The sequence below is a fragment of the Acomys russatus genome, chromosome 26, assembly GCF_903995435.1.
Source record: "Acomys russatus chromosome 26, mAcoRus1.1, whole genome shotgun sequence".
NCBI lineage: Eukaryota > Metazoa > Chordata > Mammalia > Rodentia > Muridae > Acomys > Acomys russatus.
In genome coordinates, this window is record NC_067162.1 from 35,760,246 (window position 1) to 35,787,225 (window position 26,980).

General features: G+C 42.9%; 1 protein-coding gene across 2 annotated transcripts in view; it reads right to left on the reverse strand.

The window, feature by feature from the left end:
• The window catches only part of Glg1 (golgi glycoprotein 1), a 93,313-nt gene extending 70,992 nt beyond the window's left edge, over positions 1 to 22,321 (reverse strand). For both annotated transcript variants that reach the window (XM_051169150.1, XM_051169151.1), the window contains exon 1: positions 21,874 to 22,321. In XM_051169150.1, coding sequence (XP_051025107.1) covers positions 21,874 to 22,299 — 426 coding nt within the window. In that variant the 5' untranslated portion in view covers positions 22,300 to 22,321. The remainder of the gene's footprint in view (positions 1 to 21,873) is intronic.
• Positions 22,322 to 26,980: the final 4,659 nt, after the last annotated feature.

Genomic DNA, 26,980 nt, shown 5'->3' on the forward strand with positions numbered 1-26,980 from the left:
ATGTGGTTGCTGGGAATTGAACTCAGGACCTTTGGAAGAGCAATCAGTGTTCTTAATTGCTGAGCCATCTCTCCAGCCCATAAATAAATCAATCTTTAAGAAAAAAAAAAGAAAAAGAAAAAGAAAAAAGGCAGAGGGGCTGGAGAGATGGCTCAGTGGTTAAGAGCACTGACTGCTCTTCCAGAGGTCTTGAGTTCAAGTCCCAGCAACTACATACATGGTGTCTCACAGCCACCCGCAAGGTGATCTGATGCCCTCTTCTGGCCTGCAGGTGTACATGCAAGCAGAACATTGTATACATAATAAAATGTATCTTAAAAAAAAAAAAAGATGTTAAGATGAAGTATTAAGTGGATTTTTAAAAAACAAACAAGTAAGTTTTAGACATGATAATGAGAAAGCTTTATAACCAGTCAACTAGGGTATTTTCCTTGAAAATTATACACCACTTTTAAAACATTCCATCAAGGTGCTAGAGATGCCTCAGCAGTTAAGAGCACTACCTTTCCAGAGGACCCAGGTTCAATACTCAGCACCTACATGGAAACTAACAATTATCTGTAACTCTAGTTCCAGGGGATTTAATGTCTACTTCTGGCTTCCGTAGGTACCAGACACACACTGGTGAACACAGAGAACATGCAGGCAAAACACTCATAAAATGAAAACTCCAAGGAGAAGTGGCACTATTCAACCTTACTGCTGCTACCACACTGTGCTGCGTTCAGTGAATTGACTGGACTTTAGGATAAGTAGGAGACATGCTCGTGGGAGAGGGCCTTTCCAGAGATTTAACCTCGGATGTGGGAGCTCACCATGGGCTGAGCTAATGCACTGACTGCGGTGGATACAATATGACCAGTCACCTCATATTCATACTGTGATCGACGTCCTAACTGTAAGCCAAACTTCCTTTCGTCGCTTTTAGTCAGGCTTGTTTTCACAGCAATGAAGAGTAACTAACATATACACATTAAAACGGATTCATGAGCCGGGTGTGGTGGCGCATGCCTTTAATGTCAGCACTCCGGAGGCAAGGCAGGTGGATCTTTCTGAGTTTGAGGCCAGCCTGGTCTACAAAGCGAGTCTAGGACAGTGAAGGCTACACAGAGAAACCCTGTCTTGAAAAACCAAACCAAACCAAACCAATCCAAAAAAACAACACCCCACAATCAACAGCAAGCAGAAGCAAGCTAATATGTACATTTGTGCACATACCAACTCTTAAGAACTCCAGCTAGGGGCTGGAGAGATGGCTCAGTGGTTAAGAGCACGCCTGCTCTTCCAAAGGTCCTGAGTTCAATTCCCAGCAACCACAAGGTGGCTCATAACCATCTTCTGGCTTGCAGGAGCACTGTATACATAATAATAAATAAATAAATAAATATTTTAAAAAAAAGAGAGAGTAACAAGAATAAATTAATAAAAAAAATGTATATGTAAAAAAAATAAAAAAAAAAAAATAAAAAAATAAAAAAAAAGAGAGAGAAAAAAAAGAACTCCAGCTAGCCAAGCAAGGTAGAAGCATGTCAACAGCAGGCTAGAATAGTCTCCACACAAATTCCAGAATAGCTAGGGCTACATAGTGAGACCCTGTCTCAAAAAAAAAAAAAAAAAAAAAAAAAATCTTCAAGCTAGTGTTTTGTTTTGAGATCCTCTTCTGAAATCTGAGGACACTGCCCACACATGGTACCCAGACATACATGCAGACAAACACCCAGACACATAAACTAATAAAATAAAAATTGTTTTAAAATGGGGGTGGCTTCACAACTTCAGTTTGTTTATGTTATTTTTTTTTAATGGAGGAGTAATTTTATTTTTTAAATAACCTGAACTATATGTAACAGTGAATTTGACCTCCTTTTTAAAAAGCCCTGTTTACTGTATGAATATGTGGATGACTCATGACTGATGAATGAGAATGAGACAAGGAAATGGACTAGAATTGATCTCATTAAAGTAGGTAAAAGCTTTCCACAGAACTCAGCCAAGGCATGCCTTGCTCTACAGCTACTGACTTGCCTGGGTACTGTCTGCTGTGCAGCATTCATTGCCCATTTTATTCTTCAGCTGTGGAAGATTTCTTGCTCTATGGAGCTCACTTCGAGAGTATACCATGAAAATGAGTGTGTACTATGAAAATAAAAGTAAATGCTAAGAAATCAATAGAAGTGTAGATGTGCAGTACAGTGGCTGAATGTTTATTTCACATGGGCTAGGCCCTAGGTTCTATCCACAGCAAGAAAGAAATGGGAGGGAGGGAAGATGAACCTAAAGTATTCTATTAAAACATTACGTAAATAAGAATAAGGAGTTGAGAGTTGGAAACTGAAGCCTGGCATGGTGGCACATGCCTTAAATCACAGTACTTGGGAGGCAGAGGCAAGCAGACTGCTGAGTTCAAGGCCAGTCTGGTCTACATAGCAAGCTTCAGGACTGGCAGAGCTATACACAGAGAGAGCCTATCTTAAAAACAACAAGAAAAAGGGAGGGAAGAAAGGAGGAAGGTAGGGAGGGAGAAAGAGAAAGAGATGGACGAGGGAGGAAAGAAGGGAGGAAGGGAGGGGAGAAAGGAGGGGGAAGGAGGGAGGGAGGGAGGGACGGAGGGAGGGAGGGAAGAAGGAAGGGTGTAGAAAGAGCTAAGTAGGGAAATTACAGTTTTCACATAAAGCTGGCAGCACTCTGACTATTAAAACTATATATACACACACTGCTTGACTTAGGGGGGGGAAAAAAGAGGGAGAAACTAAACCAGAGTGCCTGCCAGCACATATAGTACGCAGAAGACTACAGGAGTATTTCCCAGTGTTCCCTTAGTATCTTACTCTGTTGTGCTTCAGTACACACAAACAAAAAAGTCTGCAACCCAGGATACCTTGACCTTGTGGCTTTCCTAACCATCCATTTCCTGAATGCCCCCTGGAATACAGGCATTTGCCATCTCACACCCAGTTTACAGGGCACAGGGATCAAACTCGGGTTTTTAGGCATTCTAGGCAAACACTTAATCACTAAACTACATCTTCAGCACCATCACCTTTCAAAACAAAAGTTTGTAAGACCACTTATCAAGCTGGGCATGGTCGCGCACACCTTTAATCCCAGCACTCCGGAGTTTAAGGAAGAAGAAGAAGGAGGAGGAGGAGGAGGAGGAGGAGGAGGAGGAGGAAGAAGAAGAAGGAGGAAGAAGAAGAAGAAGAAGAAGAAAGAAGACGACGACCACCATTTATCAACTATTAAAGATGCCATGACAAAAAAACAGATTCAAAACACCACCCTTCCAGGAGTGAGACACATGCCCTTAACCCTAGCCCTTGGGAAACAGGAGCAGGAGATCGCTCTGGGTTTGAGGGCAGCCAGGGGTGCCTACACAGTGAAACACTGACTAAAAAAAAATTTTTCTTTTTTGTTTGTTTGTTTTTGAGACAGAGTCTATTCCAGCCTTGGCTGGCCTTGAACTCATAGAAAGCTGCCTCCTCTGAGTGCTAGAATTAAAAGTGTGTGCAATTATGCCCGGCTTAAAATAGTACTGCGAATACAGATAATAACCAGTTCCAAGAGGGTTGTCTGGGCCTATCAGGACAAATGGTAGAGTCAAGAACCAAGCAGGACAAGTAAGAATCACAAACAATAGCTATCTGTGTCAAGTGTAGGCACTGCACTGTGCAGATGTAACATAAGCATGGTGAGTGGGACACATCTGAAATCCCAGTGGTCTGGGAGGTGGAGGCAGAAAATGGAGAGTTCAAGGCCAGTCACGACAAACATAGCAAGCCTACAAAGACAAAAATTTGAAGGCGAGATAAACATGTTTTTTGTATAGATCACAAGTGAGAGATGAGAAAAAGACTTGTGAGAGAGCAGGTGATGTTTATCCCCTTAGAAGTTGAACCACTGTGTGGGGGAGATTGGTTATTAACCAGCTGAAAAACATCCTTGAACAAATTATGAGAGGAGATACAAATGTGAGCCAAAAGCAGGAGGCGGGACCTTTGGAGACTTGGGATAGTTTTGGCTGTTGATCACTCCACTTCAAACCACTCGAGGGAAAGCTTCGAGGCTCCACGTTCTGGTTGCTCCAGGTTCCAGCAGAAGAACCTGCTGATTATGCCAGGAGAACCGTTCCCTGGAACTGATATCCTTAGGGTTTCATTATTGTATTCTTTAATCTCCTTCTCCTATTGTTTAGGTTAGTTGGGTTTTAAGTGAGGTACTCTTGGTTAATAAGTTCATAATAAAATACAATTGTTAAGAAAATTGAGCCTACAAAAATTTCCCTGAGGTTGTTCTCTGGTCATATGAGTTTGAAGAATAAAGCCCCAGGTGAGCCAGGCATGGTGGTGCACACCTTTAATCCCAGCACTTGGAAGGCAGAGAAGCAGGCAGATCTCTGTGAGTTCAAGGCCAGCCTGGCCTACAAAGAGAGTTCCAGGACAGCTAGAGCTATTACACAGAGAAAACCCATCTCGAAAAACAAAAACAAAAACAAAACAAAGAATAAAGCCAGGTGAAGTGGTATACATCTTTAACCCTAGCACTCAGGGAACAGAGGCAGACAGAACTCGGTGGAATTCAGACCAGCCTGGTCTACATATCAAGGTCTAGTTCCCACAAGGCTCAACAGTGGCAATCCTAATTACTACTATCTTTTTTTTTTTTTTTTTTTAACTGCTCTGCCCCTGACTCTCACTACTGAAACATTCCTTTCCTTGGTTTTCACAACTAAATTCTTGCAAATCTTCTTTTAACTTTCTACCACTCCTGTCCCCTACAATTCCCTCAACAAGCCTCTTTCCAACCCTTAATTGTAAGCATTCCCCAGGGCTCAGTTCTTGGAATCTTACTCTGTATTTACACATTCTTTAAGAGGGTTCAGCCGTTTTTCATATTCCAGCTATACCTTTTTAAGCTAAAATAACTGTAAAATTTAGATTCAGTTCAACATTTGTTCTAAATTTACATCTTCTTACTGGAAATTGCTTTTAGTGCCTGGCTGTCATTTGAAACCCAATACAAGCTAAAAACCTGCCCATGTACCCTTTCTTTCATAGCACTTATCAAAGCTGTAATTTTCCGAATACACTGTGAGTGACTGTGTGTATGTGTGTGTGTGTGTGTGGTGTTGGGGATTTAACCCAGAGCCTCACACATGTAAGGTGAGCACTTTTACTGAGTCATATTACCAAGACCGGAATATGTTAGGCAAGTGCTCTGCCACGTCATCTATATTATCAGCCCTTATTTGTAATTCCTTAATGCCTATCTCCTCTATCTTCTCAAAATATGCACCATGAGTGCCAGGTGGTGGCGGCCTGGTCTATAAAGCAAGTCTAGGACAGCCAGGGATACACAGAGGAATCCTGTCTTGAAAACAAAACAACAAACAAAACAAAACCCAGGAGTGGGGAAGATTGGACAGCAAGATGGCTCAATGGATAGGGCGTTTGCCACTAAACCTTATAACCCCAATCTTTCAAATGACATGATGGAAGTGACTTCCACCGGTGTCCTCTATTTCCACATGCCCTCATGTACACTCATATACACATATAAATAACACAGTAAATAAACACATAAAAATTGTTTTAAGTTTCCAGATCCCCAAGGGCTAACCATTTCCCATGTCCTCTATGTGAGGCATATAATATTTTTGGTCGAATCATGGCAATGCTTTGTCCTAAGTAATATATAAAATGAAAGGGCTTTTTTGTTTTGTTTGTTTGTTTTTGAGACGCGGTCTTGATCCTCCTGCCTCAGCTTCTCAATGCTGATGACCATGCCTGGTTTGTCTCAATTTTTCAAAGGTGTTGTGTGTATATATACAAACATATAGAGCAGAGCAATAGAAAAACACAGTGAGAGAGGTTCCCGATGGGTCCTCTGGCATCCTCATGTTATGGATGCACTTCGTGACTTGTTTAATCACTTTCCTTAAAAATGTTTTCTACAAGGGGTGGTGGCCCAAGCCTTTAATCCCAGCACAAAGAAACCCTGTCTGTCCTGGAATTCCCACTATAGACCAGGCTGACCTCAAACTCAGAGATCCACCTGCCTCTGCCTCCCAAGTGCTGGGATTAAAGGTGTAAGGCACCATACCCAGCTGTTTATTTATCTTTTATGTATGTGTGGACACATGCCATGACACACATGTGGAAGTCAGAGGACAGCTTGAAAAAAATTGGTTCTTTCTATCTTATGGGTCCTAGAGATCAGACTCATGTCTTCAGGCTGCAAGTGCACATACCAAACCTTCTCCGCATCCCTATTTAATCACTTCTTTAGCTTGCTCCTAATTTAAAAAAAAAAAAAGGCCTCTACATTTATTATATTGCTTATATACAAATTCTGAGTAATTTTTCAGAAAAAGGATTAAGAGTCAAAAGATACATATGGGGCCGGGCGTGGTAGCCCACACCTTTAATCCCAGGACTCGGAGGTTGGGGGTGGGGCAGAGGCAGGTGGATTGCTGTAAGTTTGAGGCCAGCCTGGTCTACAAAGTGAGTCCAGGACAGCCAAGGTTATACAGAGAAATCCTGTCTTGAAAAACAAAAAACAACAACAACAACAACAAAATGAACATTTAATAATTTTTTGTTGTTTTTAAGATGAAGTCTCATAATTCCGAGGCTGGCCTCAAACTTGCTATATAGCCAAGGCTGATTTTGGACTTTTGCTTGTTTTATGTACCCATGAAGGATTAACTACTACAGCAATTGCTCTCCTTAAACCTACTGTCAACTAGATGAAACACAAAAGCACTGTTCAATCTCTGGAACTTTGATCCCTGAGCAGGAACCCAAACAGAATCTCACATTCTTACTCAGCAGTGGAGGGAAATCACCACTCAGGAGATATAAATGCAACAGAACTTGCAGGAATAGTCAGCAAAGAAAGAACAGAGAACTGGAACACACACACACACACACACACACACACACACACACACACACACACACACACGAGATCTGCTCAGTGCCCTCCTTGTGTGTAATAAAAACTTAGCTGACTTGTTAAGAAACGGGACTATAGCCACTGACAAAAAAGCCCAACAGGAAATGATCAGAAAGTTAAGAACCCTAAGCTGGGCATAGTAGCACATCTGTTTAATTCCAGAACTCAGGAGGTAGAGGCAACTGGGTTCCTGGGAGTTCAATGCGAGCCTGGTATACAGAGCGAGTTCCAGGACAGCCAGGGCTATGTAGAAATATTCTGTCTCAGAAAATCAATAAAAGAAATGAGAACCCCAAAACAGTTGGATACACTGAAGGAAGCTGGGCCTGGTAGTTCCTGCCTTTGATACCAGCATTATGCAGGCAGATCTTTGTGAGTTCCAGACCAACTAGGACTACATAATGAGACCCTATCTCAAAGAGGAAAATAAAAATAAATTAATTAATTTTTAAAAAGAAAAAAAAATAAGCATACTGAAGGATATACAGAAAAACTTAAAAGCATAATGAAAAAAGAAATTAAATCTATCTAAAAAAAAAAATTACAGCCAGGCATGGTGGCAGATGGATCTGAGTTCAAAGCCATCCTGGTCTACATACTAAGTTCCAGGACAGCCAGGGCTATACAGTGAGACCTTGTCTCAAAAAAAAGTGAGTAATACAAGGGGCGTGCCAGGTGTGGAGGCTCATGCTGTAGTCCCATCACTCAGGAAGCTGAGACAGGAAGACTGAACAGCAGCCTTGTCTACACAGTAAGTTCAAGGCAGCCTGAACTTTAGAAGAGACTGTGACACAAACAAAACTGCTGGATAGTATTAATGGCAGACTGAAACATAAAACTCAGGTGTGGTGGCTTTTTAATCCCAGCACTTGGGAGGCAGAGGCAGGCAGATCTCTATAAGTGTGAGGCCAGCCTGGCCTACAAAGCAAGTCCAGGACAGTAAAGGCTACACTGTCTCAAAAAACCCAACCCAAACCAAACCAAACCAAAACAAAAAAAACCAAGCAAGCAAAAAATGATATTTGTATAACAGTGAAAGTAATCTAAAAAGGGATAGTGACATGGAAAGATGGCGCTTTCACTCTGGGGCTGCCATCTAAGCTCTCCTAAAATTGTGTGACTTGGGCAAACCACAGTCTGACTGAGGGGCTTGCCTGACTTGTTACATTGATTTTCGGAGATAAGGTAGTCCTGTGTTACCAAGATTAGCCTCAGGCTCCTGGACTCAAGTACTCCTTCCATCTCAGCCTCCTAAGTAGCTGGGGTAGGTGTACACTACACCGGTTTTATTTTCTAAATGGTGAAATAAGGTTGGTACCGCTCATGTCTATCAGCAGCCATTATTAACTGTGGCAAACAAGATAAGGGCTTCATAAACTAATATTAACCCTTGGGCGGAATAATGAACTATTTGGGGAAGAGGGAGTTAGAGAAATACAAGTGTTAAATGAGTGAATAACATGTGCTTGCCTGTAACCCCAGTACACGTTAGGAGGTTGAGGCAGAATAGGGAATTTAGGTCAGCCTGGGCTACATGTTGAGACTGTCTTTAAAAAATGAAACAAAGATGATTTAAGACTTTAATCCCAACACTTGAGAAACAGAGGCAGGTGAACCTCAGTGGATACTGTCCTATATAATACCAGGCCAGCCAGGGCTGTATAGTGAGAGCCAGATGAAAATCAAAAAACAAAACAAAAAAACCACACACAGAAAAAAATAAATTAAAAAAAAACAAAACCCAACTCAAAATATGTATACAAAGCAATAATAAAACAAAACCCTTTCTACCAACTCCTATAGTATGGTGTCTGTCTAGCATGCATCATAAAGTCATATAAACCCTAGAAACTCGAACTTGTAACTCTGTACTCTGCAGAAACCCACAACACTATTCTATGTACTTTCAAATGTGGGCAGTAAGATGTGTATGCAGCCACTGTAAAGTAAGGCATGAAAGTTGGCTAAGAAATCAGGCTAATGAATGTGAGTTTTCCCCCCTTGAGAGAAAGGGAACCACACAGACACCTCTTCTGAGGTCAGCATTCTCTGTCCTAATTTCTATTTCAGAGTACTTTCAAACTGAAAATAAAAATATATAACACCATAAGTCTTGCAGCTTCTTATAGTGATTTTAAAAAGCCAAGATGGTGTAATGGCTCATGCCAATAATCTCAACACTCAAGAGTGAGGTGGTATGATCACATAGAGCTCAGGGCAAGCCTGAGTTAGAATAAGACCCTGTCTCAAAAATACACAAATAACTTTTTTTTTTTCACTTAAGCATGCCACTACTCAAGAGCTCAATTTAGCCTGGGCTACAAGGTGAGAAATCCTATCCCTTAAACAAACAAAGAAACAGCTAGGCTTATGGGGCTGGAGAAATGGCTCAGCTGTGTTTGGTGGGGTTTTTTTTTTTGTTTTTAGTTTTCTGAGACAGGGTTTCTTTGTGTAGCCTTGGCTGTCCTGGACTCACTATGTAGACCAGACTGGCCTCGAACTCATAGCGATCCACCTGCCTCATCCTCCCAAGTGCTGGGATTAAAGGCATGCTCCACCACGCCTGGCTTGGCTCAGCTGTTATGAGCAGTAACTGCTCTTCCAGACGACCAGGGTTCAATTCCCAGCTCTTACATGGCAGCTCACAACTGCCTGCACCTCCAACTGACACCTTCACAAAGACATACATGCAGGCAAAACACCAATGCACATAAAATAAAAATAAACTACTAAAAAAAAAGTATAGGCCCAATGGCACAGGCCTATAATTCTAGGATTTGAGAGGGTCTGGCAGGAGGATTACAAATTCAAGGCCAGCCTAAGTGAGACTTGTTTCAAAATAAAAGTAAAAAGGGATAGGAATGTAGTTCAGTGGTAGAGTGTTCCCTACCATGCGGTTACATCCCCAACCCCACCAATTTTTATGTGTATGAGTATTTTGCCTGCACGTATGTCTGTACACTACATGCATAACTGAAAAGGCCACAAGAGGGTGTCAGATAACTGAGACAAACAGTTGTGTGCTGCCATGTTGCTGCCAAGAACTGAACCCAGGTCTTCTGGAAGATAGCTAGTGCTCTTAACTGTTGAACTATCATCTATCTCTCCGGCTCCTTATTTAACTATTTTTTGGTGGTGGTGGTGGTTTTTTGGTTTATTGAGGTAGGGTTTCTGTAATAGCCTTGGCTGTGCCTGGAACTCTCTTTGTAAACCAGGCTGGCCTCAAATTCAGACCTCTGCCTGCCTCTGCCTCCCAAATGCTGGGACTGTTGTTGGCTTTTTGAGACAGGTTTCTCAGTGTGGCCTTGGCTGTCCTGAACTCACTTTGTAGACCAGGCTGGCCTTGAACTCAGAGATCTGCCTGCCTCTGCCTCCCAAGTGCTGGGATAAAAGCCGTGTGCTTCCTTATCAAAGTCTTAATGTAAGCGTTTCAGGGTTTTTTTTGTTTTGTTTTTTGTTTTGTTTTGTTTTTGAAACAGGATCTTGATTTGTAGGCCTGAATCTCACAATGTAGACCAGGCTGGCTTCAAACTTAAAGGGGTTCACTAGCCTCTGCTGGGATTAAAGGTGTGAGCCACTTTGACCAGCAATTATTGCCTATTTCGTAAGCCAAAGAAAGGTTCCAACCTTAGCAACAGAAGAGCTCAAGTTTTTACATATTACTTTCTCTCTGAAAATCACCAAATTTCAGGAAAGCTTCAATAATTTTTATATTTATCTGGATTTATACAAGTAAAGAATACAGCCAAAGCTTTCTGTTTCTGAGCAGATAAAGTCCCTGCCTGTAATCTCAGCAGTGAGGCATAGGTAGGCATACCTCTAAATGCAAGACTAGCTTGGTCTACATAGTTGAGACTGGAGAGAGACGGGAGAATTGCCTTGAACTTCTCTGGTGAGCTAAGCTGGCATATAAAACACAGAAACAAGAGGTAACCTACCCCCAAAACAAGTGGTAGACTCCCAAAAGTGTCTTCTGACCTCCTCATGTATACTGTAGCATGTGCACTCTCAACAGACTGAGATTTACAACCCCCATACACACACACTAAAAATTTAAAAATAAATTAAGATATTAATTTGAAGGCAAGGTGTGGTGGCTTGAAAAACTAATAATAATAATAATAATAATAATAATAATAATAATAATAATAATAATAATAATAATATTTTTGAGCCAGATGTGATGGCACACACCTGTAATCCCAGTACCTGGACAAGGACAGCTAAGTCTACACAGAGAAACTGTCTCAAAAAAAAAAAAAAAAAAAGATTAATTTGAGCTAGATAAGGTGAAATAGCCCTTTTTTTGTTTTTGTTTTGTTTGTCTGGGTTTTGGTTTTTTGAGACAGGGTTTCTCTGTGTAGTCCTGGCTGTCCTGGGCTCACTTTGTAGACCAGACGTGGCCTCCAACTCACAGAGATCAGCCTGCCTCTGCCTCCTCAAGTGCTGGGATTAAAGGTGTATACCACCATGTCCTGCTAGTGGTATGGCCTCTAATCCCTGTACTCTGGAGGCAGAGGCAGACAGATCTCTGTGAGTTCAAGGCCAGTCAGCGTGACAGGGAAAGGGGGGGTGAAGAGAGGCTGACTGATTTAAAGTCATAGTAATGTGAGCTGAGTCAAGACTGTCACTCCAAAGCCCATTCTGTTTTCCTCCTCATACTGCTGCTCCTCATACCTTACCCCCACGTGGCAATAAGCCCCGAACCTCTGACTCTTATTTCATGTATAACAGATACATGCTCAGGAGTTACATTCGTTAACACATGGCAGACTCTGCTTGTTATCAGAACTCCTCTGAGCTGGGTGGAGTGGCACACCTCTGCCCATCAGTACTTGGGTAAATTGAGGGTAGAGGCTACCCTAGGCAATATAGTAAGTTTAAGGCCAGCTTGGGGTACACAGAAAGTCTCAGTTTCAAAAATCATATAAACAAATATAAAAAAATTCCCAATATATCCTTTTTCTTCCCACTTGAAACTTACTGTCCACTTCATGCTATGACCAATATAAGACCTTTGATTCTGTTCCATGCTACACCTGGTTTGTTTGTTTAATGTGGCTACTGGGGATCTGATATGAAGTTATGTTTGTACAGCAAGTCAGCTCTCGGAGCAAGCTTACTAGCTCCCAAATTATTATTATTATTATTATTATTATTATTATTATTATTATTATTATTATTATTATTATTATTATTAATTTTGGTTTTTCAAGACAAGCTTTTTCACCAGGCATGGTGGCACACATCTTTAATCCCAGCACTTGGGAGGCAGAGACAGGAGGATCTCTGTGAGTTCAAGGCCAGCCTGGTCTACAAAGTGAGTCCAGGACAGCCAAGGCTACACAGAGAAACCCTGTCTTCAAAAACAAACAAACAAACAAGACAGGGTTTTTCTGTGTGTAGCCCTAGCTGTCCTGAAACTCAGGACTGCCCTTAAACTCAGATCTACCTGCCTTTGCTTCCCAAGTACTGGGGTTAAAGATGTGCGCCACGCTACCTGGCAGGCCTTGAACTTTTTATCCTCTTGCTTTCCTCTTCCAAGTGCTGGTATGTACCTAGTTTGTGTGGTGATCCGGATCAAATGCAAGGCTTTTGCTAAGCAAGTACTCTATCAAATGACCTACATTTCCAGCCCCAAGAAGCAGAATTCTAATCCTTCTGCCTCTACCTCCAGAATGCTAGCTAGCATTACAAGCCTCTGCCACCAAGCTGGATATACTTGGTGCTAGGGAGTCCACCCCAGGGCTCCCAACATGCTGGCCAATCACTCTACTAACTAGCTTCATCCCCAGTACTCAATCTAATGTTATGTGAGTCCAGTAAACTAATGCTGAATGAAGGAAAATAGATGCCTGGCCTGCTTCCTGTATTTATTGTTTTTAGATTCCAGTCCACACTTCTTGTTCCTCCACACTATATTTTAACTCAGATGCAAAGTTATTACTAGCTCAGCTCTGAGCTTTGGGGGACATTACTTTGAGATTCTTTCTTAAGTTTCAAATTTATCTAACACATCCAAATAAAGATGAGTCATTGACTGATTTCAGGGTTTGTGTTTTGTTTTTCGAGTCAGGATTGTTCTGTGTAGCCTTTAAGTCCTGGCTATCCTGGACTTGCTTTGTAAAAAAAATTGAAAATAATTGCACTGTCTACTAAATCAAGGTGTAGCACACACCTGTAGCCCTAGTAATTGTGGGCGAAGGCAGCAAGATTGGGAATTTGAGGTCATCCTCTTGCTGCAAAGAGTTCTAGGGCAACCTGGGCTACAACAGACTCTTTAAAAATTAAAATTAAAAAAGCAAAGTAACTTTGGACTCTCAGGTTCAGGGTCTGAAGCTCTGTCAACTCATCTACCCAGGCGAGGATGTGGAAAGGGGAACCCTCCTCCATTTGTACAACCACTTTGGAAATCAATCTGGTGCTTTCTCGGGAAACTGAGAACAGCTCTACTTCAAAACCCAGATATACCACTCCTGGCATATTTCCAAAGGATGCCCCACCATACAACAAGGACATTTGCTCAACTATGTTCATAGCAGCATTATTCATAATAGCCAGAAAACTGAAAAAAAAAAAAAAAAACCCAGACGTCCCTCAACCAAAATATGGATAAAGAAACTGTGGTACATTTACATAATGAAATACTACTCAGCCACTAAAAACAAGGAAATCATGAAATTTGCAGGCAAATGGATGGAACTAGAAAAGATCATCCTGAGTAAGGTAACCCAGACCCATAAAGACAAAATGACAGAAGCCTATCAGAGTTGTCCTCTGAGAGGCTCCACCCAGCAGTGGTTCAAAACAGATGCTGAGACTCACAGCCAAACTTTGGGCAAAGCATAGGGAGTCTAGTGGAAAAGGGGGCATAGGGGTGGCATGGTGAATAAAAGGACCCTGAGGTAGTAAGAGCTCCACAAGAAGACTAACAGAGCCAACCAACCAGGGCCCAGAGGGGCCTGTGGAGTCTCAAGCACTAACTGAGCATGGACTGGACGGACCTAGGTCCTCTACATAGATGTAGCCGATGGGCAGCTCAGGCTTCATGTGGGTCCTCTAGTAAGGGGAGCAGGGGCTGTCTCTGACATGGACTCTTGTCTGCTTTTTTATTAATTCCCAGGATAGGACTGCCTTGTCAGGCCACAGGGAAAGAGGGCTGATGTGACTTGATGGGCTGGAGTGCGTGTGTATGGGGCTCCCCTTTTCTGAGGAATAGGGGAGGGAAAGGGGGAGGGAAAGTGGGACTGGGAAGAGAAGAGGGAGGGGAATATGACCAGGATGTAAAGTAAATAAATAAATAAAAATTTAAACCCAGCACTCTGAAGGCAGAGCAAACTCATATCTATAAGTTTGAGGCATGCCCAGTCTACAAAGCAAGTTCCAAGACAGCCAGTGCCACACAGAGAAGCCCTGTTTTGAAAATCAAAAAACCAGCCCACCTCAAAGTTAAAAAAGCACACATTTCCTAGGATTAAATAATACTAGAAATTATTTTGCCTCTCTTAGAACAGAGCTTATAAGAAACAATAATAATGTCTGGTCAGTGGTGGTGCACACCTGTAGTCCCTGTACTAGAGAGGCAGAGGCCAGCCTGGTCTACAGAGTGAGTTCCAGGACAGCCAGAGCTACACAGAGAGACCCTGTTTTGAAAAACCAAAAAAAAAAAAAAAAAAAAAGAAAAGAAATGCTCAATAAGTGCTTGCTTTTATCAATATCTATATCACCAACACTGAACAGTGTCTTGTACACAGGATTCATTAAATATTTGCTGACAGATGAAAAATTAATTACCTATAAACCATTTTAATAGTTTCTTTTTAAGAAACATAATCTTGATATTGCTGACTACATTTGCTTGAACACAATAGAAACGTAGCATTTCCTCTTCTGAACTATTCAAGTGTATTATTTCCTTCTACAGAACAATAAATTATTAACAACTATATGCTATAAAGCACTCTCATCAAGAAACTTCTTGAGTATTTGCCGGAAATGTCAATGCTGTTTTTCAGGTAACTCTCAGTCATCTGAAGGAGTATTTTTATCTCAAGTTGGGATTGAAAACCATGCCAGCAGCCGGGCGTGGTGGCGCACGCCTTTAATCCCAGCACTCGGGAGGCAGAGGCAGGCGGATCGCTGTGAGTTCGAGGCCAGCCTGGTCTACAAAGCGAGTCCATAATGGCCAAGGCTACACAGAGAAACCCTGTCTCGAAAAACCAAAAAAAAAAAAAAAAAAAAAAAAAAAAAAAAGAAAACCATGCCAGCACTCAGGAGGCTAAGGCAAGATGATTTCAAGTTTTTAAGATTAGCTTGGGCATATAGAAAGACCATTTAAAAACATTCCACATAAAACACACACACACACACACACACACACACACACACACACACACACACACACACACACACACACCACTTAGGGAGGCAGGGGCAGGCGGATCTCTGTGAGTTTGAAACCAGCCCGGTCTACAAAGCAAGTTTCAGGACAGCCAAGGCTACACACAGAGAAACGCTGCCTCAAAAAATTTTTTTAAAAGAATTTAGAATTGATATGACATCAAGTTGCTAACACTCTTAAACGACTGCTTCTTGTTCACAATCTCATCTATCAAACTGACTGTAAGCAATGGTAGTATCTGAGTATTAATGTTCTTCCACAGTGATAGATACATAATGGGAGGTCAGTAACGATTTGATTATGTGGTTAAATTGCTTCCAACCACTGAGTTAACATGAGAGGAAATTCCGTACGATCTCAAATAAAATTACTACATCCTAAAGCCCAACAACTTGGATTAATTGCTGTTTGCCTTACTCATGCCATTATTTCCTCTGAATAAGCAAAAATCATGAGACAAATACATATTTAATCCTAGAAGCCATACAATACATGCCTAATCAGAATACATAAGGTAAATAGCTTATATTAGTTAGAAAAATCTTAGAGTTCGGAATGAGTGACAAAGAGGTTGCCTAACACAGGCAAAGCTCTAGGTTTAATCTCTTGAAACACACAAAATACATATTTCCTAGGCCTATAGATATGGCTAAGAGTGCTTGCTGTGGGCTGGAGAGATGGCTCAGCAGTTAGAACTGTCTGCTCTTCCAGAGGTCTTGAGTTCAATTCCCAGCAACCACAGCAAGAGTGCTATCTGACTAATTCCCAATACCTACATTGCTACTACCAACCACCTGGAGCTTCAGTTCTAGGGGATCCAAGGCCCCCTTCTCATCTCACCAACACATAAAGAAACCAAGCCTCAGAGTGATACATGTCTTGCCCAGTCTTGTAAGTACCTAATAGCAAGCCATGCATGGTGGCTGAGGACAGGTTGCTAGGAGTTTCAAGTCACTATAAGCTACACTGTGAGTTCTAAGCAACCTGACTATAGAGTGAGATCCTACCCCAAAACAAAACAAGGGGGCTGGAGCACTGGCTGCTCTTCCAGAGGTCCTGAGTTCGATTCCTGGCACCCACATGGCAGTTCACAACTGTCTATAACTCCAGTTCCAGGAGATATAACATCCTGGTACAGACATACATGAACGTAAAACACCAATGCACATAAAATAAAAAAAAAATTTTTTTAACTTCTTTTTGTTTGTTTGTTTTCTTTCAAGACAGGATTTCTCTATGTAGCCCTGACTATCTTGGAACAGCCTGGCCTTGAACTCACAGAGATCCACCTGCCTCACTTCCCAACTTCTGAGCTTAAAGGAAAAAGAAATTCTTGGAGGGGGGGGGTGTGAGACAGGGTTTCTCTGTGTAGCTTTGGCTATCCTGAACTCACTTTGTAGACCAGGCTGGCCTCGAACTCACAGTGATCCACCTGCCTCTGCCTCCCAAGTACTGGGATTAAAGGTGTGTGCCACCACGCCCAGCTGAAAAAGAAATTCTTTAAAAACAAATAATAGGGTTAGATCCCAGGCCAGCCAGGGCTAAACAAGGAGACCCTGTCTCAAAAAAAGAAAAAGTTTGCAGTGCTGAGATTTTATTTGCTGCTCAGTATATAAAACAGTATAATCCTAAAACTCGGGAGGCAGAGGCAGAAGCAGGTGGATCTCTGTGAGTTCCAGGCCAGTCTGGTCTACAAAGTGAGTCTAGGACAGCCATGCCTGTTACACAGAGAAAACTTGTTTCAAAAAACCACAAAAAACAAACAAGCAAACAAAGTCCACTTTAAATAAATACACAGTATTTACACAAAGTTTAGGTAAACTGGGTATGGTGGTACACGCCTTTAATCCCAGCACTTGGGAGGCAGAGGCAGGCAGATCTCTGTGTGTTCAAAGCCAGCCTGGTCTACAAAGACAGGACTACAAGAGATACCTGTCTTGAAAAAAAACAAAACAAGGTCTCCAGCTCAATAGAGCTTGGTAGACTCCATCACGATGGACCAATAAAGCGTCCCTTGCTGTTTGCATCAGAAAAGAAGAAAAGAAAAAAACAAAACAAAACAACAGCAAAAAAAACAAAAAAGTTTAGATAGTGGCACAAATGTTTGGAGATTAATATATTCACAGAAAGTACTAAGAAATATTTTTAAGTATCTCACACACTGAAGTACTCATAAATTAAATGACATCTGGTGTCTAGTTTAAAATATATCAGTCTCTCAACAGTATGCTAGAAAAATAGAAGGGTAGTCATAGTTCAAGTTGAGTGACACACATACAAACATACACAATTACCCAGCACTCCTCCTCCACTGTTAATACTCTACCATCTACTACTTAAGAGTAGGTAAAATGGATACTGAGGCCAGCCTGGTCTACAAAGTGAGTCCAGGACAGCCAGGGATACACAGAGAAATCCTGTCTCAAAAAACAATAACAACAACAAAAATGGGTATAGGGGCTAGAGGGAGGCTCTGCAGTTAAGAGCACTTGCTGCTCTTGTAGAGGACCTTAGTTGGATTCCCAGTGTCCACGTCGTGGTTCACAAACATCTATAATTCAGGCAGAGGCAGGAGGATCTCTGCGAGTTCAAGTACGGCCTGGTCTATAGAGTTAGTTCCAGGACAGCCAGGACTACACAGAGAAACCCTGTCTCAGAAAAAGACACACACATACACACACATACACACACACACGCACACACACACATCTATAACTCCAGTTTCAGGGCACTGGATACCTTCTCCTGGCCTTTGTGGATACTGCACACTTTTAAAGCACAGACACACATGCAGGCAAAACACCTACCCCTACATACACACAAGAATGGGACTATTGCCTATTAGGTACATTGGGCCCTTTAAAAGGCACAACTCAGGTGGGGCACAGTAGCCCACGCCTGTGATCCCAGCACTCAGGGAGGCAGAAGCAGGTGCATATCTGTGAGTTCGAGGCCAGCTTGGTCTACAGAGTCCACAACAGCCAAGGCTACACAGAGAAACCCTGCCTCAAAAAAACCAAATAAATAAATAAACAAACAAACTAATGCGCATGACTCAGGCTAGGCAGTGGTGGTGCATGCCTTTATTTTTTTTTTTTTTTTTTTTTTTTTTGGGTTTTTCGAGACAGGGTTTCTCTGTGTAGCCTTGGCCATCCTGGACTCACTTTGTAGACCAGGCTGGCCTCGAACTCACAGCGATCCGCCTGCCTCTGCCTCCCGAGTGCTGGGATTAAAGGCCTGCGCCACCACGCCCGGCTGGTGCATGCCTTTAATACCAGCACTTGGGAGGCAAATATGAGTGGATCTCTATGATTTTGAGTTCCAGGCCAGCCTGGTCTACAGAGTAAGTTTCAGGACAACAGGCTACATAGAGGAATCCTGTCTCTAATTAATTAATTAGTTAAAAAGCATGATTCATCTGAGGGGTCAAAAAGAAAGCTCCACATAACATACACCTTCAAAATACTGGTCTAACGCCTTCAGTAAAGCTGTGAATTAATCTATAGTTGACATAAAGTTTTACTATAGTATATCCTTATATCTTGAGTTCGTTGGCAGATGACACACTAGATAAACTGAAAATGTCAACTGATAGTACTTAAAGGTAAAAATAAATCTCTCAATAAGGCATGTAAGTGAATTACATAATTTTGGACCACAGTAGAGAGAGCCTTAAATTCTAAAACTTGTGACATAAGGCTTTAATCTCAGTACTCAGGAGACAGAGACATGTTAAGGCCAGGCTAGTGTACAAAGAGTTCTAAGGTACACAGGGCTACAGAGTGAGACCTGTGGAAACCTTGTTTGGGCGGTGTGTGTGTGTGTGTGTGTGTGTGTGTGTGTGTGTGTGTGTCTGTGTGTGTCTGTGTCTGTGTCTGAGTTAGTTCCAGGACAGCCAGGGCTACACAGAGAAACTCTGTCTTGGAAAACAAAACAAAACAAAACATGAACTTGAGGGATTAAGGATGTTGCAGATCCCCGGTACTGAGCGCACAAGTGAAGCTCATCATTATACTGAGAATTTAGCTCCTTCCTCCCAAGTAGTAAGTCCCCCATTTACATGACACTCCCTTCTTCTGGAAGGCAAAACCGCACCCACCAATTTTACTCTTCCCCAATCAACTAACAATATTTTCTGAGTTCTAGCACTGAACTAGGTATTCTGGAACAGAGTTTATACATGATCCTGACCCCTCTCCCCCCAAAAAATTTACTTAAATATCTTTGCTGAGAATTTTGAGAATAATGGTAGACTAGTGACTACATTTTCTGACCAGTGTACTTTTCTTTATGCAAACTAATCTAAGAAAAAAAAATGGTGCCCTTAAGATAAAGATTGCAAAATTAAACAAGCCTATCCTTTATAGATGGAGAGCGTCTCTACATACTTTTACATGCATGACAGAAAACCATTCAGTGCTCCTGTAAGGAGTGTTACAGATGTCTATAATGTAAACAGCTTTAGACACTCCTTCAACTGGACTTTTTTTTTTTTTTGCCACATTCCTCTAGTAATAGTCTATTTCTACAACAACCCATTAACAATGTTATCTAGTAGGATAGTAGGATCTTAGCTTAAGGAAACAATATCTAGTAAGTATCCTTAAGAATCAGATAGAATGGTCTACAAAGTGAGTCCAGGACAGCCAAGGCTACACAGAGAGACCCTGTCTTGAAAAACCAAAGGGAGAGGAAAAAAAAAAAAAAAAAAGAATCAAATAGAAAATTCCAAAGAGAAACCCTGTCTTAGGATGGGGGAGGTGAGAGAGAAGGTAAGACCAAAAAAAAAAAAAAAAAAAAAAGCCGGGCGGGGCGCCCGCCTTTAACCTCAGCACTCGGGAGGCAGAGGCAGGCAGATCGCTGTGAGTTCGAGGCCAGCCTGGTCTACAAAGTGAGTCCAGGACAGCCAAGGCTACATAGAGAAACCCTGTCTCGAAAAACCAAAAAACAAAACAAAACAAAAACAAAAACAACAACAACAACAAAACAAAGCCCTTGGCTGTCCTGGACTCCCAATAGACCAGGCCACACAGAGATCTGCTGGTCTAAGCCTCCAGAGGCATATGCCACCATGCTTAGTGGCTGTATCTGCTTTCTAGTCTTCAAGCTATAAATGAGAACCATGTACGATTCCACATTTCTGGTGGCTCTGGAAACTCTCTAGATCTTGATTTTGTATGCCTTTTCCTTTTTTTTTTTTTTTTTTTTTTTTTTTTTTAAATTTCTTCTTTTTTAAAAACAGTTTTAATGTTGCCCTGCCTGGCAGACTGTCCTCAAACTCAAAAGAGGTATCTGCTAGCTTCTGCCTCTCAAATGCCAGGATTAAGGGGGCTTAGTATATAAGGGTACAGTATATAACGCTAAAAAGCAAGACTACCACACATCTTAAAACCAGTGGTCAACTCATGGTCTTGAACAATACTGAAGATTGTTCTTCAACAATCCTGAAAAATAGACTATTGCAAATGAAATGACAAACAGCAGCTTCAACTTGCCAACCTTTGGGACTAAACCTATTTATTTAAGCTTATGGAAAACAAGTATTTCTACCAAATGCATGCATGTCCGCAGAACCAAATATAGAAAATAAGTTATCAGTGTAGTTTAAATGAACTCATTGAGAGTTACTGTTAAAATTATTTCAAACTTGGCAAAGTGGTCAGCCAGAAACAGAAGGATGCCTCTAGTAGGCAGCCAGCCTGGGCTACGTAAGCAAATCCTGTCTTAAAAAAAAAAGAAAAAAGAAAGAAAGAAAGAAAAAAGAACAAAACAAAAACTATAAGCAGACTTCAGAAAAGCCTACAACACGATCACGGTATTAAATGCTGCCTATAACTTTCTCAAGCTTTAGGGTTCCAAGTGGCATGAAGGCTAAAAATGAGGTCCTTTACAAACTGACCACAGGAAGTGAAGGGGGGGGGAGCACCAGGTAAATAGCAAAGATTTACCAATGACAAAAGAACGTGGTAAGAACAGTAAATTCAGTTCTTGACTACGTACACACGAGAAGAGAACCCAGATTAACAAACCAAGTATCTACTGCTAAATAAACAGCAGACAGATCTTTAGCAGCTCAAATATACCGACCATTTTTTATTTTCACGTAGAAATGCATTGCTACACACTGTCGAGGTCGAAACTGATAGCAAAAATCCTAAACTGGTTTTCGGCGAGAAGCCCCTCGGCATAGAGCACCACACAAAAGACAGGAGCGCAAACAGAAACACGCTCCTAGTAGGCCTTCGCCTCCTGAGGCCGTGAGCCGAGGTCTCGATCCCAGAACACCGCGACAAGGAGCGAAAGAAGGGACCGGGGAGGGAAGCCAGCCGGAGGGGTGGGATCCGCTTGCCGGAACGCACCCGGGAGTGAGGGGCAGGAAGGAGAAAGGCGCCGGCACACAGCCCTGAAGGAAAGGAGCGAGGGAAGCCGCAGCCCGGCAGCCGCGGCTTCCAGGCCGGCGACACCCTCCGGCCCGCACCAGGCTCGGCCCTCCTCCCAGGCCCGTCCCACCTTCTCACCTCCCTTACGTCCTGCAGGCACTCGAGCACCGCCAGGTTGTTGCTCCAGGTGTGTTTGGGGCACACACGGGTCACGTCCTCCCTGCAGGACTCTTCCTCCACCAGCTTCCAGCCACCTCCAGTCCCACCGGGCCCCGCTCCGCCCCGCCGGGCCAGGGGCCCGCCCGCCGGGAAAAGAGGCTGCTGCTGCTGCTGCTGCTGCTGAGGCGGCTGCTGCTGCTGCTGTTGCTGCGATAACTGAAGCGACTGAGGCGGCTGCTGCCCCGCAGGGCTACCGCCTCCTGCTTGTCCTAAGAAGGACGCCAAGTTGGCCCCCAGATTCTGGCCCTGACCGTGGTTATTCTGGGCCCCTGCTGTCGCTAGCAGCAGCAGCTGCAACGCCGCCGACAAGCGGAACATCCTCCGTACACGTCCACACACCGCCATCTTGGGTTCGCGGCGAGCTCGACGCACCCGCCGGCGACGTGTATTTAAATGAGGAGGCGGGGCGGGGCTGGCGGGGCTCCTCCTCCCCAGCGGGCCGTAGACCTCGGAGCCACCGCACAGCAAAAGCGGAGGATGCGCTGCGAAGGGCCCACGCCCTGGACCCTGCTGGCGGGAAAATGGCTTTCCTTCCTGGAGGAGCTGCAGGGGCTGCTTAGAAAACCTGGGTAGGGCACCATGGTCTAACTTTCTTGATTGTCGTAATAGAAGAAGGAAAAAGAAATGAATTTGGGTTGCCACAACCAAGATGGCCGGTGGAATATTTTGCCGGCTCAGTGACTTGGGAGGGAAAGGGATAAAAACTTTTGTGTGTATAGATGAACTCCCAAACCAAACGTATTCCAGTATCTGAGAGCCTCATTTTGTGTCTGACCTGTATTTCTTTCCTAGAGAACCAGGCGACAATTGAATGAACTTTAAGAGTACATCGGCTGGATTCCTTGGTTTGGAGTCTTCTTAGAGGATCACTCAAATATAAAGTAAAACTGTGAACATTAGAAATAAAAACAAGGAGGGGCTGGTGATGTAGGTCAGTTGGTAGAGTGCTAGCCTAGCATGTGGGTTTGATCCCTGTACCTCATAACCCTGGCGTGGTGGCATATGCCTGTGATCTTAGCATTCAGGGGGTGAAGGCCGGAGTTTGAGGCCAATATAAGACTGTTTCAAAAACAAACAAACAAAAACAAAAAAAAGAAAAATACCTGGTAACATGAAGTTCCAAAAGTTATAGTTAATATTCCTAAACTTCGAGGGCCTTTGCCTGGAAATCTTCATTAAGAACAATGACTTACTCTGAGAGTCCCTACTCAGCTGGGGATCAGGACAGATGCTGGGACTCCAGGTGAGAGTGGGAATGGAAGGACCCACTATTGTGAGGAGACCTAGGACTGCCACTGACATGAACTCTGGTACCCCCAATTTGATCACTTCCCCTTGATGGGGAGGCCCATCGGCACACAGAGGACAGGGAAGCAGGCTACCTGAATAAGACCTGATAGGCTGTGGTCATATGGTAGGGGAGGCAGTCCCATTCTGTCAGAGGTCTAAGGGAGGGGAATATGGCTAAAGAGGGTGGGAGTGTGTCAACAGGAATATATAAGTGAGGGGATAACAATCTGGATGTAATCTGAATAAATTATAATAATAATTTTAAAAAAAGAACCAGGACTTAAGACTCCCCGCCCCATCACACCACCTTTTACTGTGTTGTTTTTCTTTGGGTTTTTAGAGGAAGGTTTTTTGTTTGTTTTTTCAAGACAGGGTTTCTCTGTGTAGCCTTGGCTGTCCTGGACTCACTTTGTAGACCAGGCTGGCCTTGAACTCAGAGATCTCCTGTCTCGGCCTCCCTGAGTGCTGGGATTACAGGTGTGTGCCACCTGTATTTAAAAATACAGTTTAATCTGGGTGGTGGTGACATACTCCTTTAATCCCAGCACTTGCTAGGCAGAGACAGGCCAGCCTGGTTTACAGAGTGAGATCCAGGATGGCCAGAGCTACACAGAGAAACTCTGTCTCAAAAAAAAAACCAAAAAACCAAAAAAAAAAAAACAAAAACAAAACAAACAAATTCAGTTTAGAAAAAAGGTGGGGAGCTGAGGAGATAGCTACGAGGCTAAGAAACTTGAGTTCAATTCTAAACACCCACATGGGCGTTGAAAAACCAGTTGCAACCCAGTGGCCCCAATGCCCTTTCTAGCTTCTCTGGGCACTGAGTGCAATACTCATGTAGGCAAAACACTCATACACAAAACTAAATAGTAATAAAAAAAACATTCTTCTTGGTTTTTTGAGAGTGTTTCACTATGTAATCTTGGTTGTCCTGGAACTCACTCTGTCGACATGATGGCCTCAAAAAACTCACAGAGGTCTACCTACCTCTGCCTCCCATGAGCTGGGATTAAAGACGTGTGCTACCACAGCCCTGCCAACACTTTTCTATTTTTAAGGCAAAACAAAAAAGAACATGACTTTAATTCCAGAACCTAGAAAGCTGTAGCAGATGGATCCCTGTGAGTTTGATTCCAGCCTAATATACCAGCAAGTGTCAGGCCAGCCAGAGCTACACTGGGAGGCCCTGTCTCAAAAACCAAAATAAACATAAAACCACAGCTTCAGCTGTTCTGAAACCATTGATGGGTAGTTAAGACTAGACTAGACTAGACCAGCACTCAGGAGGCAGAGGCTGCTGGAGGATCGCTGTGAGTTCAAGGACAGCCTGGTCTACAAACTGAGTCCAGGATAACCAAGGCTATCCTTGTCACAAAAAACAAAAACAAAAACAAAAACGGGGCTGGAGAGATGGCTCAGAGTTTAAGAGCACTGACTGCTCTCCCAGAGGTCCTGAGTTCAATTCCCAGCAACCACATGGTGGCTCACAACCATCTATAATGTGATTTGATGCACTGTTCTGGCCTGCAGGTATACATGAAGACAGAGCATTGTATACATAATAAATAAATCTAAAAACAAAAAACAAAAACAGAAAAAAGACTAGACTAGAATCAGAAGAATTGGATAGGGGCTTAGGTGCCAGGAACGGAAACCCCTGAGACAGAACAGTCTATAGATTCAAACTGCCCACTGTAGCTGGCACTGGCCCCTCTCCCTCTCTCTCTCTCTCTCTCTCTCTCAGATTTATTTATTGTATATGAGTGCTTTATCTGCAGAAGAGGGCATCAGATAACATTGTAGATGTTTGTGAGCCACCATGTGGTTACTGGGAATTGAACTTAGGACCTCTGGAAAGAGCAGGCAGTGCCCTTAACCACTGAGCCATTTCTCCAGCCCTGGCCTCTATCTCTTAAGAACAGAAGTATGTGGGCATTTCCCCAGGGCTTGCCCTTGTTACTACCACAAAATTATCTTGAGACTTCTGTTAAACTTAATCATGGACTAAAGTAGCTCAGGGTAGACAAGGTAAATATACACAGTCACGTGACATAAATAAGTCTCAAACAGCTACATCATCACAAGTCCCAAGGGCACTAAGGGTCACAGTTTTCAATACTGGGTCTGCAAGTGCTCAGATAACAAAGGGGAGATTATTTTAAGCCAGTCTCAAGTTTGTGATTGACAATCTACTCTGATGGGAAGCAGTTGCTATCTTTCATCTTGGACTGAGCAAACCCTACACCATGTCACAGATTGTCTCCGACGATAGGGACAAGGATAAATCTATCTTAAAGTCTCGGTGACCAAGAAACAAGATACTGAGAAATCTGGGAACCTGGCCAGCTCGGGCTGTGTACCACAAATCCCGACCTTACAGAAGACATAGCCTCAAACCAGTAGAGAAATGGTTGATTTTTGCTCAGGTCTTCTGGCCTCACTGACTTTTCAATATAAAATACATTACATCAGGCCAGGCATGCTAGCTCATGCCAGTAATCCCTGCAGGTGGGAGAAAGAAACGAGACAAGAAGAGAAACATGCCAGTTCCACCTGTCAACACACACACACACACACACAGCACCAAAGCATGTAGTTCAATGCTTTACATATGTCTAGCATGTCTAAGGCCCTGGGTTCAGCCCTTTGACTTAATAAAATACACTCCTCTATCAGAACTAGTTGGTTTTACTCATTATGCTGTGTTAAGATCCTTGCTTTACTGATTTATTTAGTAGGTATCTGTCGACCATTTTTTGTTTATCTTGGTTTTCTAAACAAGGGCCTCAGCCTCAACACATAGATCAGGCTGGCCCAAACTGAGCCTTGGCCTCTCAAATGTTGGGGTTGCAAACCAAACCACCACACCTGCTGATGAATGTTTTGTAAATATGCCCAGCATTGTTTAAGATCTGGCCTATGGAAGGGATAAGCAACAGGACAGTTTAAAAATCTTAGTGGGGTGTGGTGGTGCAAACCTTTAAGCCTTGAATTCAGGCACTCGGAAGGCAGAAGCAGGCAGATTTCTGAGTATGAGGCCAGCCTGGTCTACAAAGAAAGAGTTCCAGGACAGCCAGGACTGCACAGAGAAATCATCTCTCGGGAAAAAAAAAAAAAAAGAGGAGGAGAAAAGAACTAAATTTAAGACCCTGAGGATATGAGAATAACATTTATAAGGAAGGACTAGGGTGAGAAATGGAGGCACACGTCTGTAATCCCAGCTAAAGCCGGGTGACTGCAGATTCAAGGCCAGGCTAGGCAACATAACAAGACATTGGTGTCTGCAATGAGGAGAGGAAGAGATGGAAAAATTAGAGAACTGGGCAGGGGACAGCTCTTATAGGCCCCTAGAAAGTTTAAGGAAGCAATGGTCCCAGTCGGGTAATAAAAGGCTACAAATCTTACTGAAAGGGAGTTAAGAGTGATGATGGCGGAGGCAGCACAAGCCTTTAATCCCAGCACTGGGGAGGCATGTACATTGCTATCTTTTTTTTTTAATGGCTGGAGGGACAGCCGTGGGTGCTGGGAATTGAACTCTTATATTTTTGGTTGTGAGCCGAGCCTTTAACGGCTGAGCCATCTTTCCAGCCTCTGACTGCTATCTTGACTTCACTATCTCTTTGCAAGATGGTCTGATAAATTGTTGGAACTGTCTGAATGTGCTCTCCCACCAAGCACTCCCCATCTAGCTGGCAGCAGACTTTAGCTTTTTCTTCTCCCAGCCTGAGATTCCTTG